The sequence below is a fragment of the Oreochromis aureus genome, linkage group 13 (genome assembly GCF_013358895.1).
Source record: "Oreochromis aureus strain Israel breed Guangdong linkage group 13, ZZ_aureus, whole genome shotgun sequence".
Taxonomy (NCBI): Eukaryota; Metazoa; Chordata; class Actinopteri; order Cichliformes; family Cichlidae; genus Oreochromis; species Oreochromis aureus.
The window spans coordinates 12,834,020-12,854,107 of record NC_052954.1 but is presented as its reverse complement, the minus strand read 5'-3'; the positions used below and the strand labels follow the sequence as shown (position 1 = coordinate 12,854,107).

The following is a 20,088-nucleotide window of genomic DNA, read 5'->3' as shown; positions in this document are numbered from 1 at the left end:
GGGGTTGTTCGCCACTGCCTAAATTAAATTTTTTTCCTCTATCTTTTCACTTTGAAGGAGAGTATAAATTTTTTATTGCTTAAACAAGATAAATCCCCTGCTGCCACCTCAAAATTTTAATATTCTTCAACTCGGAGGTGGGCGTGTTCTCGATGTGTGCTCACGAGCAGCAAGTCTCTCAGGACTGCACCCGCCAGTCGTGCTGCTCGCATGCTTCTTGCTGAAATTTAATTGAATACTAATGGGTGTCGCTTCCCATGCGATTAACGTGGAACAGAAAACAACCTTTGGCCAAAACATGAGTGGCGCTCATACCAACAACTTCAGACTTGACTGTGCGCTTCCTTTGGTTCACAGCGAGACATCCGGCGAGTGTGCAGCAGGTCGGACAAACAGGGCGGTAAAACAGCCAGACATCCTTAGAGGTGGCTTAAATTGTGCGGTGTGATTACTGCAAATTTTGGTTTGATCCGATACCAAGTGAATATGGGCCTGTACTGCCGATACTTTTAAGTTATGTAGCTTATAATAATATATAGCGCTTTTCGAGACCCTCAAAGCGCTTTAAAATCCCGCTATTCATTCACTCTCACAATGGTGGAGGTAAGCTACAGTTGTAACTGGGGCAGACTGACAGAAGCAAGGCTGCCATATTGCGCCATCGGCCACCTACCGCTAGGTGAAGTGTCTTGCCCAAGGACACAACGACCAAGACAGACAGAGTTGGGGATCAAACCGCCAACCTTCCGGTTACAAGATGAGCTTCCCAACCGCCTGAACCACAGTCGCCCCTTATGTAGGAGGGCAGTGAGTCATGACTTATGAGTTGAGTCATCATCAGTTTTAATGACCACTAAATCACTATCGCTATCATGCTATTATCGATCGACACCAATACCAGTGTTGGTATCGATATTAGGATTATCCGCCCACCTCTATACTTTAACCAATGAGACACTTCTTTGTATGGTCAAGGGACACCTGCTCGAGTCTTCTCTCTACTATAACTCGAGTATCGTTGAGAATTTGCTGCATCACCTGAAGAAGCATATTATCAAGTTGATAATTAAAGCAACAACAGAAAGCGAGATAAAGAGAATGAAATCATTATTCCTCTTTCTGTTTTGTTCTTTTCGTCACGAGGGGCCATCACCATGAGACAAACATGCTTCTTTTTGGTCCGACAGCAAACGTAATCTGCATAACCGTCTTGTGCTGGTGGAGTTTAATCGACATATTCTCACATGTTCAAAGCAAACTAGCAACACTGCAAGTCAATTTCCTTTCAACATTTCAGTGGCTCTCGCCGCCTTTGAAGACAGGCATCCATAATGAACGGCGTCAATTTTCATCCCAATTAGAGTGTTTATCTCGGCTTAGTTCACCTATAGTGTTGCCTTTGCCTCTTGTGAGGACGATGAATTTTCATGAAGGACAAACTCTGCACTTCAGATAAAAACAGCTTATCTAGCGCCGGGATTTAAAGCTTTAAAGCTGTTTTTTAACACTCTTTTTTCTCTCCATTTTGTTTGCGGTGTGTTAACAGCTATTGTGGCACTGGGTTGCTGTAGTGTAGCAGGAGAGTTGGGAGAAGGTGGGTGGAGTTATAAGAGAAGTGGAGAGATCTTAAAGAAGGCGAGAGAACATGGTAATTCGTGGTTATATAAGAAGAGGTCCTCAGAGCTTTCATTTGTAAAATGGAATGAATGGAGCGAATCACATCAGCCCACAGCAGCTTAACGAGACGCTAACTCCTACACATGTCAATCAGCGCAACTGTAGCACACACAAACCACCCTATCGTGTGTGTTCATGATTTATTGGAGTGTGAAGCAGGTGTAGTAGCTTTACCTGTTGTTGCAGAGCTGCTTAACATCAAAAATCTTATGTAAGCAAGAAAATCCATCATTGTTTGTTATAAAGTAGGACAGAAGTTTTTTTTTCTAACTAGTTTGTTATTTTAGCGTTGACATATTTTGTATGCAAAGGAGCGAGTGCGCAGCAGCGAGTCTGTGCTGAAGCCGTTTCCCCCGACACTACCTGCTGCTCAGGTTCAGGGAACCCTCTGCTCTGACATGCAACATTTAAATGAAGACATTAAAATTTAAACAGTCTCCATTCCGGGGACAATCACTGCTGACATCTGCTTGGCATGCGACAAGTTAAGGAATACAAACATGGTGGCTGCTAACACCATGTGAAACTTTCTGGTTTTAAATTTGCCTTTCCCTGCAGATGGGAAACCTGTTTCTTAAAGCTTGCTTTTGATTGAGTTATCAAATATAAATAAAGTCACTGAAAACAAATCTCAGATCACAACAGAATATTTAAAACATCATGTTTCCATATTTGGCAGATGCTTCTCTGGTGGAAACAGCACAATGTGTTTTTTTGGCGGGGGGGGGTTCCCACTGTTAGGACAAACTTTTTGTTTGTATTGGGCTGCATTTGGATTAGCAGTCTGACGGTGTCCTCGTAGTCTTTTAGTTTAGGTTTGGTTTTTGTTTGTGCATTTTTGTCACACCTACATGTTTTCAGATCATGAAACAAATTTTAATATTAGAGAAAGATAACCTGAATAAATACAAAATACAGTTTTTTAATGATGTTTTCATTTATTAAGGGAAAAACGTCCATACTACTGGTTATGCCACCCTTGGCAGCAAGAACAGCAACCAAGTGTTTGCAATAACTGAAATGAGCCTATCAGATACAGTAGCTGTGGATGAATTTTGAGCCACTCTTCTTTGCAGAAATGTTTTAATCCAACCACATTTTTAAGTATGAACAACCTTTTTTAAGGCCATACCAAAACACCTTAATCAGATTAACTCCAGGCATTGACTAGGCCACTCAAAATCTTTTCTTTTTTTTTTAACCATTCAGAGGTGAACTTGTTGGTGCAATAAATGTCTGCATACATGTCCGTGGACTGGTGCATCTATTACATGTTTTGCTGTGATACTGGGTTGCCTGAAGCAGCGAAGCAGCCCCACACCATCATACTACCACTACCATGTTTGACTTAATGATGTTCTTTATATAAAATGCTGTGTTAGCTAGTTAGTGAAACTGAGCTCAGCTTTCTAAAAAATGTATTGCAAGAAGTTGGGATCTCAACTGCCAAACCATGCCACTCATCTGCACACTTATCCATCATTTTGAGTGGATGTTGCAGAGTAATGACACAATCATACTGACAAAACCTGTCGACAGCCATCCGGGCCAGCCATGGTGGACGTTTAGTGCAGTAGGCGTCTGCAGCACACAGTTGTGTTACCTTACCTCTCTCTGGAGTCACATTCTCATCTCTGCTTGGTGTTCTCTGAACTAAAGAGCACTGAGGTCACATGTTCAGAAATAATATGTATACATAAACTACAACCAGGGTTGAGCTAATGGCAAATAATGCAATCAGGAGAGCAGCTGTGTTTATAAAGTACAGTTTTTCCGCTTTGCACTCATAAAGTTTCCCCACCTAAAGCTCTTTGCAGCAGTCCGTGTTGTCTCCTCCAAATTTTGTTTCTTGTCTAATTATCATTCTGTTTCGTGCTTGGATTACAGCGTAAATCAGCAAAGCCAACAGCTCTTGATGAATGCCCATTTCTGTTGGGTAATGAAACATGCAAGAATTTGTTTCCTTTTGGGAAGTTGGTGGTCGCCTAGCAAAGTAGTTGTAATTATACCTCACATGCTTGTTGTCACAGTAGTAACAGTAGATGTCCCCCTTTCTGAGTACCAAGGGTAATCAAAACAAAACAGTGGTTTGTTCAGTTTTTAGAGGTTTTGAGTGTGGCTGGGTATCTTCTCCTTTTATGTACCTATAGCTCTTTTTATAAAAACACTGCCCTTGATGGTATTCAGACAACACCTTTGCTTATTTACACTGAATCACACAAAGCTGGTACTCTTGCTTGTGATTTTATATGGAAACCTGGCGTTGGTGAATCAGAGGGGTGTCTGGGGAGGTGGAGTAAGATTTTTCATCATTTACTCCTTTAGATTTCATTAAGGCAAAAGGTTTTGCATTAGTGAGTGGCGTGACCGTTTTATTTGGTAATTATGTGTTGACTTGAGACTTCACCTCAGCTAATTCAAGTTAATGAACTGTACCGACTGTTTGTGATGTGGTGTTTTTTTTAGAGAACGTGAACAAAAATATTGCTTACTGTGTCACTATTTGGTATAGCTTGTCTATGCTCTAATTTTGCTGACTGATTTCTTAGTGTGTTAATTAGCACGGATTAGCAGGCACCTATGTCTGTGCTGTGCACTTTCCTGACCTAGTGTAAGGTAATTACTTTGAGTTTCCTCTTCTCTTCTAAATGTGCTCACTTCTGGGTCCAAAGAAGCTTCAACATGCAGGTCCACACACACCAGTGGGTGATGTCACAGTGGCTACATCTAACTTTTAATATGTAGGGTGCCATCAAGTCAGCAAATTTGATTCAAATTGGACAAAAAGTACTGTGCAAAAGTCTTCAGCCACCCCTCATTGCTTTGTATTTTTCTTCCAAGTAGCCGGGCCATCTTGTAATGTTTAAAGTGGTATTGACAGATAGTTCTCCGGGCTTTCTTTTGGCTGCTTTTGCCACTCACTTCCATTCCAGTCCTTGTACCAGACCATTTTCAGAGGAATTTTTGGTTTTTAAATCCACTTAACACTGACATATGAATCATTCAAGAATAAAAAGGCTCCTAACTCAATTACTGAACCTGTGCTGTGTCTACATATAATAGACAACTTAGCAAAGAACCAATTTGCAATTGTATCTTTAGGCACTTTAACACCAGCCTGTCAGGAACATTAATTAGTTCTCATTTCTTAGTTGAATCTATGAAAAATGCCAAACATAACACAGTTTGACAAGCATAAAATAGTATTTTTGTACCGCAAGGTGATTCCTAAAGAGCTATTAGCTGAAAACCTGGAAGATTTAAGCATACTAAATAAAAATAAGGAAACTGAACAATTGGAGGACAAAAGAAGCGACAGCCTTTAAAAATGTATCTATAGCAGATGAACAGCATCCAAAAATCGCGTCCTTAAGAAATGGGGAGAAATCCACCACAGGATCAGATAGATGCATCTGGCACTTCATCTGATCCATTTGCTGTTGACTGAAGCTTCATCAGAAACGGCCTCAGTGGAAGGGCGGCTGTCAAGAAGCCATTCATAAGGAAGGGAAGCAGGGAGAAAAGGCTAAAGTATGCTAAGTAACACAATAACTGGACTCAAAATCAGTGGCAACAGGTGTTATGGAGTGATAAATCCAAATGTATAAGTTTTGGTTCAATTCATTATCAAAAAGTATGAAGGAGGTCAGCAGAGAGATACAGCAGTGAGTGTCTGCACACAGTGGAGGCTTTGTTTGAGGCTGCATTTCAACCAGTGGTGCTGGAGATTGTGTCAACATTGATGGATCTATGACAAGTACCATCAGATTTTGAGCTACCATGCAATACCATCTGAAAACCATCAAATGTTCTGCACATTCCTGCACCATAGTTGAAGTCTGTGTTTTATTGTGTGCATGTATTTTTTTCTCATTGCAGCATTGTATCTCTCAGGCAGTCACATGATTTTGCGTTAAGTGTGCAGCAGAGATTCAAATAAAGGTGAGTTTAAGTATAAGGTGCTGTGTAGCCAAGGGGACCACTTTCAGGTTTTGAATTGTGGCCACAGCGACTAATTGTTTATATATGTGCTGGTTTTGTTGCAGATAAGAGCTTCTTTGATAAGTTCGGCTCTGGAGAGCTGCTGAGACTGTGGTAACAAGCTCCTTGTGAGGTCCCAGGCGTTTCTCAGAGGGTGGGAGGGCTCTGGGGTTAGAGGTTCTGCCAGATATCTTGTCTCGTTTGATACAAGGGAGAGCCTGAGGGCCAGGGAGTGAGCATGCGGGAGATCAAAGGACAGACTAATTGTTTCTGACTGCCCAGAGACACACGACTGATTGCTCTGTTACAGTTGTTGAATTTCACACACAGCTGAGAGGAAACCGACTGTGCTGGTCGCTATTAGAATAAAATAAAACATACGCTGCTGTCATGACGATAGCAACAAATCAAGACACAAAACAAGGTACATTAAAAGCTGACCCATTGCTTCCACCTTAAACTTTATTAGTTGTTTTTTTTTGTTATAATTTAGCAAAGCAAACATCAAAGTATGAAGGCATCATTTCTTAGAACTGTAATTTCTCTGATCTTTAGTATGGCACCACTGAAAATAATTAATGACTCATACCAACATTTGAAAGAAACCAAAACCCCTTTTTTAAAAATTAAAGAAAGAAAAAAAAAAACAGGTGTTAGCCATTACATGTACTTAAAAATACAAATCATCTGCAAGCAATACACAACCAAGAACTCTCCTCCTCAGGTCTGTGATTGTGATGGTTTTTTTGTAATTTGATATGAAATAAGGCAGATTCATTCGATACAATTAGAGACAATCTGGTAAGAAGACAAGCGAAAGCGAAGAAGACTGCAATTCTTGTTTATGTAGGTGAAGTTCAAAGCAATTTCCTGGCATGCACTGGAAATGGCAAAGAAAAAGGAAAGGGGAGGGGGGGAAATAAAAAAGAAGACTCAAATCGATTTGTTGAAAAGACACTCACATCCTCGTTTATGTGCACTGGCGTTAATGAACAGTTTCCTGGTTAAAATGAATAAAGCTGCAGTCACGGCAGCAGCGGAGATGAGACTTGATTAGTGATGTTCAGATGAAAGGCCTGGCAAGCGGCACGTCGCCTCACAGACCACAACGCGAATCGGGGCATTGGCCGACCTGACTAAAGAATGGAAATCGAAGCTGCAGCGGTGTGTGAGGAGACATGGCAGGTGTCAGTGTGTTGCACTCCAAAGCAGCTTACAAATGCAGGCTGTCGTCCCACTACCGAGTGCCAGCGTGACTGTACTGGTGGCGTCAGTAAAAACTAAAAAGGATGGTTGATGTTTAGCATCACCCAGCCGGGAGTGTCAACATGTAGGAGCTGTGGCTGTTGTCGTCTGACAGCTTCACCATGCTCTCACAGTGGGTTTATCAAATAGCAAGACTTGAACCTGGTTTATCTCATTGCACCCTTCGGGCAGAATGATGTATGACTCTAACACACAGTGAGGTATGGCTCATCTTTTCTGGTTGATATGTTCAAGTCCTATAAGTAAGGTTTTGTACATACATATACATATAGTACATACATATTTCAGGGATGAATAGTTTAACCAAGAGAGGGGAGGGTAAGTAAAGTTGGGAATGTGAGCATCTTGTGAGTAACTGGTTTTCCTGGGCCAGTGTCAGAGCCCATACTGACATGGGCCAGGCTGACACCAGTGTGACCTTCGCACAGTTTGCTGGCTGTCAGATGAGGCTGATTGTCTTCCCTTCAGCTGGTCATTCTTTCTTCTCAGCGCCTGGACGGAAACAAATAACGAGACATTCCCTCAACACTCTGTCTTGAAGGCGTACAAGGAGCAACCCTTGAAGCTCTTTTCTAAACTGAGCGTTTTTTTTTGGCATAATCAGAATCATCATCATCATCAGAAGTTAGTGGTAAAACCCAAAAACTGTTGGTCATCAAACCACGTCTTTATTGATATACACTGATCATCATTAAGGGTAAAGGGAGGTCGTCAAATGTTGTCTTTATTGGGGAAAGAGTTCAAGATTCCTGGCTGTGGATTGCATTAGAGTGTAAAGGAGTACATAAATAAAAGCCAAACAAAACAAAAGCACTAATCTGTAAATGCCAGTAAACAGGGATGACACGTACTTTATAACAACTCAAAGCTTTGTCAAAATCCAGCTCAGTGATGCTCGAAAAATTGTGTGCGGCAGACAGAGACATCGAGGCAGATCCGTTTCCTCTGTTCCCATTTCACCGCAAATGACGTGATTTTGTGTGTCGTCTTTTTGTGTTTGAAGATAAAACAACCCATCAACTTTGCTCTAATAATGTCATACGGTAAGTTTTGATGTTGTACTCTGGCTAATTTTAACGGCACACTATGAACTAACCATCTCCCTCGTACACGGTCCCACCCTGATGCACACGGTTGTTCGGCAACAGGCTTTTTTCCCCCTTTTCCTGGCTGCTTTGTCTGGCATTGTTTAAGCTCTCTCCTTTCTACACCAACCCGCCTACCTCTGCCAAGTTATTTCATATGCTGCTTCCCTGTCCTATTTATTCAACCCCAACAATCTGTTCGTAGCAGTTGCTTAATGAATTTTTTCTACCTGGAAACTATACGACACCCAAATCCGAAAGCCATTTTTTTCTTTTTTGGCTCATCGCTTCTTTGGACCCACACAGAGAACAAGCGTGTTCACAGAAATTAATAGCACTCTCCATAGATGACTACATTCAAATTATATGCTGTCTTATTAGCCTAAATCTCAATGAAGACCTGAGGATAACACTAGTGTAGTATCTTTATCAGATATGATTTATTGGCATTATTATTACCCCTACAGTCTGTTTTGGCTGCATGTTAAAACAATATGCTTTGCACACTTGATTTATTAAATGTCCAATAGTTGAGGGTGCAGGTAATTCATCATACTCAATCTCCAAAGACGTGCCGACGCGCATATACCAAAATATCAGGGTTATAGTTGCAGACCTGAAATGGGTACAGAGGATTTACAAATGCATTTGGCCCTGAAGGAGCACGTACAAACTGCCTGCTGCCTGCCCCTACAGAGACGAGGAGATGGAGACAGACGGGGGTGGGGGGGAGTGGAGACAAGTAGGGTGAAGCTGGGTAACACTTGGCTGTGCGCAGCGGAGGATTCTCGAAAAGAAGTGAATTTTAATTCAGCAGCTGTGGCCACTAATAAGAATCCACTTATAGAGATGTGTGTGACATAAGTGTGAGCCAGTAAGCGGGTGTGAGTGCTTCTTTCAAGCTTTTACCTTTGGACTGAGTTAGAGTTGAACCAGCTTGTTCTGAGTCCTCGACGGGATCCTTCGTCTCTCCTAGAAGGGAGTAAAAGAAAGGAGAGTGGGGAAATATTACAAGAGGCCATGAAAATCAGGCAGCCCTTCCCACTTTTCTGTGCCAAGAAGCATCAATATACCTAAACAAGCGCTGCCTCGCCAAGCTTGTGAGTCTGAGTTCGGTTTGTAGTTACAGTGGAGCTAAGAGAAACGGCTTCAGATCAGGACTGAAGATTATGTGAACATCTCATAATGATTTTTTTATACGTGAATTCATTACAAAACTGACTTCTGATGCTGTCTGCAGATTCCCAGCTCTAAAATTTAAATGCATCTTTTACATAATCAAAGGCTAATATGTACTGTGATGTGAAAAAAGGAAAGAATGGCTGTCAGGCTGTTAGGGAGTCTCGGTGTTTAAAGTGGGTACTCTGAAAACGCGTAATCTCGGCTCACCTCCATTGCTGGTGCCAGTGTCGTTCGTCTGAGAGTCTGTAACATGGAGAACACACAAATACGCACATGTTAGCTATTTTCAAAGTCGATTAGTGCATGCAGATACGGTTAAACAGACTCAAGTTTGAGTAAACGCAGCCATTATGCAGGATTATTCAGCGACTCTTTGTGCTTTTGTCAAATTACTTTATACCCAACTAAGTCGATCATCCTGGAACCAGTCCAGGATTTCATGAGCAAACATTTCCATTTATCCTGATGCTTAAACTCTAAAGCCTGGAATTTCAGCGCCTTCCTAAAGTGTAACACTTCAAAACAGAACAAAACAAAATCTGAGAAGGGAGAGAGATGCATTCAAAATTAATTACAAACCGCCATTCCCATAAGGCAGCTTGAGACCCCCCCCAACATCCACCCACCATACACACACAGACGCCCCCAACCCTCCTCTGCACGCTTCCTTCTCCCCATCTATCCTCCCTGTTACCTCTGTAGTCGCACAACTCCTTCGTAGTGACTCCCAGAGCAAACCTCTGCACTTCCCCCTTTCGCAACAGCAATCAACCAAACAAAGCAGGCCATAAAAATAACCACACTCCCCAGGCAGTCTGGTGATAATGTAAACAAATACAACTGCTTCGGCATGATAGAAGCAACCATGGAGTCTAAGGCTGCTCCGGTGTTCTGTATGTTCAGAGGAACAAGGCTGCGGTTGAGGTCATTATACACTCACGGATGTAATTGCAGGTATCCAAGGTCCTCAAAGCGAGATGAAAGTTTGTGCATTGCACAATAGCTTTCCCTCGCTGGCTGTCTCACTAGGACTCTGTCAGCTGTGTAGAAAATCCATTATACTGCTTCTTCAGTATAAAACTGATTTAATCTGTTGCAACATATTGGGATAAATTTCTCCTCTCCGAGACACCACCGGGACTCAAGGACTGCAGAAAAGCAGGAAGGATGAAGCAACAACAATATCCCCCTGCTTTCTTTTACCGTTTGATCTGTGGCATGGAAACGGCCATGGAATTATATTATGTCCTTTTTATCTTCTGGTTATTTATAACTTGGATGTTATTTTTTATTGCTTTGGCACAATGGCTGTGATTTCTATCAGTAATAACGTAATTATACTTAGGAGCATAATTGATGTTGGAAAATAGTAACGCATGCACCATATGTAGACTACAAATCTTGATTCGTTTGTGCTTGCCAGCAGTTTTTTCTGTGCGACAAGTGCGCTTCAAATTGTTTTTTTGTCTCCTCCAAGTGCTAATTGGTTTAAATTATCTGGCTTAAATGAACTTATTTAAAACTTAATTTGAATTTTTTGCCAGTCTGTCCCCAGATCCCAGACGTGACTTTAAGTAAAACGCTATCAGAACCAACCAAAATGACTCATCCAGATGAAAAATAACCAGAAAAGGAAAGCAGCTCTAAATAACCCAGAATTTCCCTTTAATGTCTTCTGGCTTATTATAAATTAATCAAAGAAGCAGATTTTCCTGCTGTAATAGACAAAACTGACAGGAAGCATGACACGCATATTGTGCCAGATGTGTTTTGGATGTGTTACCCGTATGGCATCAATAGTGAAGTAATTAATTATGCATACGCATCAAATGATATGCCGTTCATTAACGCTTTTCCACATAATCTCTATGTGCATTAAAGCTGATGGCGAGACATGGAAATGTGCCCGACACTGGAACAGAGCCTCCGTCGTATGAACTAGCTTAGCATGTCTACGCGTAGCAGCAGGAGCTCACTGAAGCAGCGGCCTCATTCCAGATGCTCCTATTTTGTTCTCTCCTAGGTAATGACAACACAGTCTTGGAGCTAGGGTAGCATCCTCCTCTCCTCCCCTTTCGATACCCAACACTGATCAAAACAAAGGAAAAAAAAGTTCAGATTTTCAGTTGTTTGTGGCTTCAGCTTCTTTCTGACTGAAGCTTGGAGGGAACAGCAGCATTGGTTTGTCTCGTTCTCTAATTTGACTCCTGTGTGCTGACAGTGAAAGGGCTATCATTTAGAGGAGCATCTGAGGGTGCTGTGGCAAACACATAAACAAGATTTTTTTAGGGGGGAGAAGAAAAATGGGCCTCTGGTGAAGGAGAAGCACAGTCCACAGAGGGCAGATAAGAAAAATAGAAGAAAAACAGAGTGAATTGACTACTCCCTCAGCAGGAAAAGCGGACAGCTTACAGCAATGTTTTTTTAATACCAAGGACTTGAGGGGTCCTTGATGGTGACCCCCAGCCTCCATGCTGGTATGTAAATTACGAGCATTCAGCCCTGGTTGCAGAATTTGTATGTACATGGGTTAATGTGAGTCTACAGAAAGAGGGCAAAATAATTGAGAGCTGGTGACTGTGCTGGCCTCTCTGCTGATTGCTTATCAGCTGACTTCTTCCACTCTAAATTCATCGTGCATAGCTTGGAGCTGTGCTTTGGGTCGTTGTCCTGTTGTAGGAGGAAACTGGTCTTTTTCTTTGTACTCTGGCTTGAAGGCCAGGATGCAGGAGTCACCTCTTCAATGTTGACACCGAGACTGGTGTTTTGCTGATGCCATTTAATGAAATTGCCAGTTGAGGACCTGCGAGGCATCTGTTTCTCAAAACAGAGATTCTAATGTACTTGTCCTCTTGTACACTTGCGCAACAAGGTCTCTTAATTCTCTTTCAGCTCTACTAAAAGCCACTTTGTGTTGTTTTGTGAAGAAAGCAGAACACGTCAGGGCTATCGAGACATCAGATTTTTACTTTTGAACGATCACGGCCACGAGGCTCATTCACGATAACATTATCATGGGAATAATTCAAATACATCTATAACCTTGTTTACTGTCTGTCTGTCAGTGTGTTTGCAAATTTAGTTAATTTTTGCAACAATTCCACACCGCATGAACAAATCTTAAAATGTAAAGATTTCACAGCTTACAGAAGCCAAAGATTTCTGCCAGTTCTGCTCCAATCATACGGGTTAAGATAATGAAATCCATAATTTTAGTATGTAATGCTTCAAGGTCATAGGTCAAAGGTCTGATGTTTTATGATAACACACTGACATCTCTTGTCTTTTTTTTTCTAATCCCAGACACCGAACTAGACAAATGCATTGCTTCTTTAATCAGCACAGCAGTTTTCAGATGTGCTGTCATAACTGGAATTACTGATCAATTATGCATGAAAGACTTTACATTAGGTGACAAAATCTGCCATCCCAACAGATGAGCGACCCCAAATTTATGAGTGAGGGCGTGCAAAAGAGAGACTCGACTTCACTGAGACCGGCAAACTTGGATGAGGTGACTGGTAATGAGATTTTCCAAAAGGGTTTTTGATCCGATTCCACATATTTGAACTGTAATCAGTTATTATCGGTCATGATATCATCGTGTTTTGGTGAAGACGAAGGAGACGGAGATCAAGCCGGACTAATTTAGAGATGGGCAGAGGTCACCCGGAATATCAGAAACATTTCAAACGTTAACTAACTTTTAAGTTCTTTAACATTTTTTTTCTGTCATTTCAGCCTTTTAGAAGTTCAGTTAAAAACATCCTGGAGAGAAAACCCATCAAGACGGAGGAAAACTGCATGCGCTCACATTTCCACACATGAGAGAAGGCAGAGGAAGGAAGAGAGTTGGGCATAAGTCACCCTCGCATGCAGACAAGCAGAAAATTACATCCCCCCACCTTCCATTCATTTATTAGACAAGCGGTAGTTAGCGATTTGTTGGTCAGCATTAGTATCTTGCAGCACAATATTCAGCGACGACAGGAAGTGTGTTTGAACTGCAGCAACGACGAGTTAAAATGTGAAAACACTGTTTGAACAGGAGACGGATTTTTGATTAGCTGTAGCTTTTGTGTGATAAGTGTACTCATCATTGTTAAATGGTGTTTGTCATGACCACCAACATTTCTGCTTTTGCGCAACTTTTAATGGTCTTGTAATTCCAACTCAGCCAGCTCGCAAGGGAGGCAGTCCCCATGGGTCACCCACATAGCAGCATGGGAACCGTCTCTGTTTAATGTTCCAGACAGGAGCCGTGAGCAGAACAGGAGGTTCCCTTTGTCCCTTAGCCACAGGACATCTCACAGTCTTTTTTTATTCTCGTCATCTTGAGCAGTTAAACAACAAAAACGAAAGAGAAAAGAAAAAAAAATCGATCGAGGTGTAGAAGTGTCTGCGCTCTGCAGTGTCAGTTCCCTTAGGAGAATTTCTTCTGTTCATTTGATCCTTAAAGCATGGCATGGCAGGCTGGTCTGTTGTGTCTGAACACATCTCAGAGCTTTGATCCCAAGCAGATCACACAGGTGTCCAGCTGCTTCCACTCTAACAATGAACATGAGCCATGGCAATATCAGTCTAGGAACAACTGAAAGCCATCAGCACATGAACGGTTCACTAGAGAATGCACGACGTCTTGCTCATGTTGTATAGAGCGCTTTGAGTACTCCGGGAGAGTAGAAAAGCGCTATATAAGAATCAGTCCATTTACCATTTTACCATTCTATTTTGCTTGAGTTCAGTCTGTTGTTTGGAGCTTTTGTGATGGAGTTGGAGGGCCACCGCTTGTTCAATGGCACGTTATCTTGAGAGAAAAAGGAAGGAAAATGTCAAAGTCGCTGCCAGTATCTGTCGGTGCTCTATTCTTTTCAGGGGGATGAGAGGAAAATTATTTTCAGAATGTAAACTGGGTGGTCTACGGGGGACTCGGGCCTGGTCTGTCCTGGATTATGTATATTTAACAAGTATCAAAGAGTCCCTCATTGAACTTTGCATGGGCTAATAGCTTTGGGTCTGATATGCCTACTGCAAAGATAATTAAAGACATCCCTGCTCAGGCAAAACAAGAACGGGTGGAGCTCAACAAGTGCCCAACCAAAAGAACTAATGAGCTGGTAAATGTGGAAAGCAACCCATTTTCATATGTTAATTTTAAGTTTGTAGTACATGCTTGTGGAAATAGCTTAGCTGCATGAGCTGCCACTCTCAAAGCAGTAAAAAAAAGGGGGGGGGGGGGGGCATTTGTAAAGGGAGGCAGTAGGGGGTGGTGGTGGTGGTGCTGGAGGCAGCATTTGATAGCTAGAGTTTTCCTTTCTATGAGATGGAACACTGTCTGACAATCTGAGCCAATTAAAGAGCATTGAGCTGTGACCTGCGGGCTAGGGAGATGAAAACAAGCCTGTTCAGTAAACACTGACCGCCCCTCTCTACTGCTATCCTCCTGAAAAGCCAAGAGTCTTCATTAATATTCTGCCTTTCTTCTTCCCAAGAAAAGGCCAAGGGGTTGTGGACACTAAGTAGCATTGTGCTCCCCTGCGGGTTTGGGTAACCTTGCGGTGGTGGCTGCGGTGGGGCGGCTCCGAGTTGTGTCAGGGTCCTCTAAACAGACTGAAAAGGCCCAAGCTCATTACAGAGGCCTGGGCCATGCTTGACAAGATGAGAAAACACAAAGTACTCCGAATGAGTGAAAAGAGAACAGGACACCATCTGCTTTGGGGTTAAGCTACTACTCGGGGAGAAGTGAAGATGATTAGAAGGCAGCCAGCGATGGCAAGAGAAGAAGGGGGTTCAGATATGCTACAAAAATGACCAGTGGCAATCCTTTGATAATGCAAAGGGTTTGAAAGAAACACAAAAGCCAGTAAAAAATGTTGTCTCCATTGGCAAAGTCTCTCCTTAATCTCTCTTTTTAGTCTTTTTCTATTACCCATTTCGTCCAAGGTAGTGCGAGAAAGTCACCACCGTCTGTCAGAAGACAGAGTGGATTTTTTAAAAAAGAGCCAGAACACTGTGATGCAAGGAGATGAAAGGAATAAGTGAATAACTGATTAAGTAAAGAAGTAAGAGAGGGAGACAACACAAAAATAGACACGGAAGGGAAAAATGCAAAAAAGGCCTCCCCCTGTGTGACCTACATACCTGCTAAACCTGCTGTCAGTGGTGGCCTGCTCCTCTCTCATCACTCACTGAATTACTTTACATAATCTTTAGACTCTCCCTGTGCTGCTAAAGGGCCTGCTGCAGGTAGATGCCCGCTGCTGTTTTCAATACCTATTGTGGTTTACTATATCAAGACACAGAGGGTCTTGCAGGGGGAGAGATGAATCTGGCGCTAGGTGATCCGGCTAACCCCTGTGATACATTAAAATGGGACACGTCGCGTCTGAACGAGGTGTGGAAGAGGCATGTTTGCAGAGGAAGGCCCGGGTGTGTGTATGTGTATGTGTGTGTGTTGCCGTCTTTGCAGTTATGCATTGACTTGCAGTTATGAAGTGATGCCTCTTCTGGGCAGCTCAAGGTTTTCCTTATGGATTGGACTGGTCAATATAATCAAAGTGCTTGTCTAGACTGCAGAGAAAACAGAAGCCCGGGCAGAGCAGCTGTTTATCACCGAAAGGTCAGAAAAGGAGCAGCTTGATTGGCGAACCTCATTAAAAGCACCAAGCATATTTCAGCAGTGGAGCGTGGACGTTACGGAGACATCATAATAAAGGATAAAGCTATTCACCCTCTTTCTCTGCAGATACATTTTCAGTGATACATTTTAATGACATAGCATGACGGCAAAAAACTGTATGGTACTGAAGTTGAAACTAATGAAGCAAGCGAACATTTTGTTCTCAGAGTTGATGTGGTAGAAGCAGGAAAAACGGGTGAGCGTTAGGGTTTGAGTGAGTCTGACTAGAGCCAGGCTGTGATGGCCAGACGACTGGGTCAGAGCGTCTCCTAAACTGCAGTAATCAGTATCTATCAAAACTGGTCCAAAAAAATTACAGTGGTGAACCACCGAACCACCGTCAGAAATGGTCCATGTGGTCTAAACAGACAAGCTATTGTAGTTCAAACTTATGAAAAGTTTAAAAATGAAGTGCATCACAGCTGGTTGAGTGTGAGACTGCACAGCCGTAGAACAGTCAGGGTGCCCATGTGGACCCTGCCCGCCCAACTAAAGTGCCAAAAATCGGCACACGAGCATCAGAACTGAGCTTGACATTAGAAGACAATAGTGGGCTGATGTTATATATAGTATAATGTTGGACTGCAGTTAATGAATATTTTAATTTTTAATGAATCAGTTCATTATATTCTATAAAAACTGTAGACATCAAAGTTTCCAAAGCTCAAAGAGATGTCTTGTCTTGATTGATTAATAGTCCAAAACCTAAATTCTGTCGGCTAAAATGTAATAAAAGGAAACACTGCTTTTTTTTATGTTGTTTAACTATTCATCGACTACATGTTGCAGCTCTGATAACATGTTGTATCCCGTTGCATCATATTCTGAGTGAACTTGTGAGATCAGAGAAGGGTCAAAGTCTGAAAAATACAAGGGAGTCAAATGTGCAAGACTTTTGCAGTTCAAAGGGTCAAAAAGACATAAAATCCCAACTGGCTTGTCTCAGTCTCAAAGAACATTGTTGTATTCCACCCAGGTTTACTTGTGTTTCTACCTGAAGTAGCTCTCCCATCAAGTCTTCCTCTCCGCCTCCAGGAGACAGGGAACCCATACAGAGATCACTCATCATCACTCAAACAGCGTCTTTTGTGTCTGTGTGTATTTTATAATACGTGTGTCTCGGTGACTATGACTAAAATATGTTCCAGACATTTCAAAAACACATTTGTTGCCTCTCTTCTGGCTGACAAATTCTCTCTCTGCTGAGAGTTGATTCATTTGCCGTTTTTGTGAACCAAACAGTGGGTGGGGACGGGATAAGAGAACTGATCAAAAGAGGAGCTTCAAAGAAGAAGAGAAAAAGTGTAGCCTGTTAGATGAGGCCCCCTCTCTTTGAAGCCAGCTTCTGGGCCAGAGGTGACCAACGTAATGGACACTGTAGACAGTGTGTGCTGCTCTCCATCGCCAACTAAATGACCAGCGTTCTGTGTTTCTCCACAATGCAAAATGATCCAGGCTGCTATGTGGGAAACATATGAAATGTTTAGGTGTTCAAATACAGAACATTTAGCTGCACACTGCTAGGTAGTCGAGTCAGTCGTTTCATGTGTCACCATGGCAACATCAAGCCTGTACCTAACCTATGTTCATCAGTTTTTAGTGCCCCTCGACAACAGTGCTTTTTTTTGTTGCTACTAACAGTTTTTCTGTATATTTGCAGCACGTTCCAGTATGTGGTTCGCTTTTCACACTTTGCAGCATAAATGATGCGCAATGGGCTGTCACATTAGTGAAGATGGTTTGTTTATGTCTCTGTGTTTGTGGAGTTGCAGTGCGTTCAAAGCTCTCTGTGCCACTGTAAGACGGCTGTATCCTCAGCCTTGACAGGAAAGTGTTTACTGAGGTCACGGATAAAAGGAACAGGAGGGATGTTTTCCTATATATGTATACTTTTTTTTGTAGCCAGAGGAGTCGCTGCTTGTTTGTCATTAGAAAGAAGGTTTAAGATGCTTCTGTGTTGGCATTACGATTCTGACTAGAGGGTTGTGCTACGAAACGACGTGAAAGAGTTAGCGAGCTACGTGGAGCGAGCTTAAAGTCAGAAGCGCCACAGTAGCTCTCTTTTAACCTGGCGAAATCACCATGGTAACTCGTGCTGAACACATTGCCTGGTCAGGAGGTTATGTTCAAAATTTCACCGATTCTTTTATTTATTTTAAGTGCAACAACGATTCTGTGACTCTTGCATTGTCTTGTGAGTCCGCAGGTGTTGAAAATGTCTAAATGTTATTATAGTCGATTCTAATATGCTGTTAAGTCTCTTTTAAACTCCTGGGTGTGCAGCTACCAGAGCACACATCAACACCTGTTCCATCAATAAAATAAATTTCACTTTGATCTGCTGACAAACTAAAGCGATTTAATTTCATGTTTAAATGAATGCAGTTTAAAGTTTCAGACTCTAATGTGAAGCCATCACCTTACAAATAATGTAAATGTAAATTTAACTTCTCTGTATGTTAAATGACCAGACTTCTGCAGCATTAATCTCTCATATTATTTGTAACACTGTTGCATTTCATTGTTCTTTATTTTTATGTTCGTTGTAGATTTTTAGCACCCTTTTTTCACCTGATAATCTCTGTAGAATAGAAGAGACTACAATATGAATAATTTTTGTATGATATTTGCATGCTAGTGCACACAGGTGCTGTAACCACCGTTGTATTACCTGTTATCTCAGGGTTTTAGGTTTTGCCAAACCAGCTATTGCAACAAAATTCTGGCTGTGTTGAACTTCCTTGGTAGTATACCTCTCTAGGTGCTACATCCTTCTTTCTATGTATGTTGTTGACTAAAGGAGAGAACGGCAGAACTATGTTGAGAAATTCTAAAAGCTACATCCACACTGGAAGCGTCGCAGTAACGTGGTGATCAGGGACCACGGAAACTGAATAGCATTCCACAACTTCAAGTGACTGTGGGTGAAATAACCGCTGGTGATGGGAAGTGGGCGGGCCCAAGATAAACTTTTCTCAACTTTGAAGCAAAGTTAAACCGACTACCAATGAGAGAAAAGAATATTGTTAAGAATAAGTTAGAGGGTAACCTAGGCAACCGCATCCTGGAACGTCTGAAGTGACCAGCCGTCAACTTCACAGCGATGCGAACTGTGTGTGAGCAGCTTAAAGATGAAGTTAACTGTTGGTTTCATTATCGGTCTAAATGAACTGGATATGAACATGCTACATTTTTTCAGCGGGGATTTCACGATAAAGCTTTAGAAGCGTTTGTGTTTTTATTTCTGTTATGTTTATTTGATACAGAGTAACCCAAAATTGCTAAAGCACATCAAAAGCAGGAGTCAAATTGATTTTAATAATAAGGAGAAAAGCTGCATTAATGTGACCACTCTGTACTCAGAAACAATGCCTCAGCATGTGACTGGTAAAGCTGCTGTTGCTGAACTTTCACAGTCGGTATAAAAGGCTATAAAATATAAGTTTAGCCTAGTATCTTCATCTAGTGGCAGCCTGCTCCCCTAGGAGCCACACAGTGTTACAGTATACAATGTTATGCCAAAAGTTAATTGTGTGCTGACAACCCTTAGCCACAGGGAAGGCTGCGCTGCTCTCCAAAATTAGGTTTACATCACCAGTACCCCACTGTTCACAAAAGACCAAGACAAAGGGGTGCAATACAACCAATTAAGTAAAGCTTTTTGCTTTTGTAGACAAAGGACCATAAATGCAAAGCGACATCAAACTCTAAGTGGAGTATACTAGTAACTGTGGGATAAATTCACTGGAACTTCGAGCCTCCGAGTGCGCTGGACTCAGAAGAGCCATTTGTGCTTGTTGTTGGTCTCTACCACTCAAGCTGCTACAATAAGGAAGTAAAATACATAGAAATCAATAATATCCCCCCAAATAAACCTTCCTAACAAGAAAATGCAACCAATTCTCCAGACGGTTGTTAGAAGGGGATTTTTTTGAGCCTCTATCTGAAACTTTTTTTGTTATTGTTTGTGAAGAGGTGAGAGCTGGATTGTGTGCATGTTCTTGGGCACCATATGGTACTCGTGGATGCAGCTGGGCTTTTTGATCATAAACTCGCATACAGTAAGCTGCGAGTGGTTGTGGCAAAGCCACAGTGCTAAATAAAGCAGTCACTGCCATCAATACGGCATGTTCAAAACATCCCGGCCACCAGGGCAGCGGGGAAAAAAAATACACATTTGGTGGTTGCAGTTTGTGAAATGAAGGCATTCAAATAACA

General features: G+C 42.0%; 1 protein-coding gene across 1 annotated transcript in view; it reads right to left on the bottom strand.

The window, feature by feature from the left end:
* Positions 1 to 6,083: 6,083 nt before the first annotated feature.
* Positions 6,084 to 20,088, bottom strand: part of macrod2 (mono-ADP ribosylhydrolase 2) — a 397,426-nt gene continuing 383,421 nt past the window's right edge. The window contains exons 16-18 of the mRNA XM_031737688.2: positions 9,399 to 9,434; positions 8,919 to 8,981; positions 6,084 to 7,416 (exon numbers count right to left, since the gene is read on the bottom strand). Coding sequence (XP_031593548.1) covers positions 7,397 to 7,416; positions 8,919 to 8,981; positions 9,399 to 9,434 — 119 coding nt within the window. The 3' untranslated portion in view covers positions 6,084 to 7,396. The remainder of the gene's footprint in view (positions 7,417 to 8,918; positions 8,982 to 9,398; positions 9,435 to 20,088) is intronic.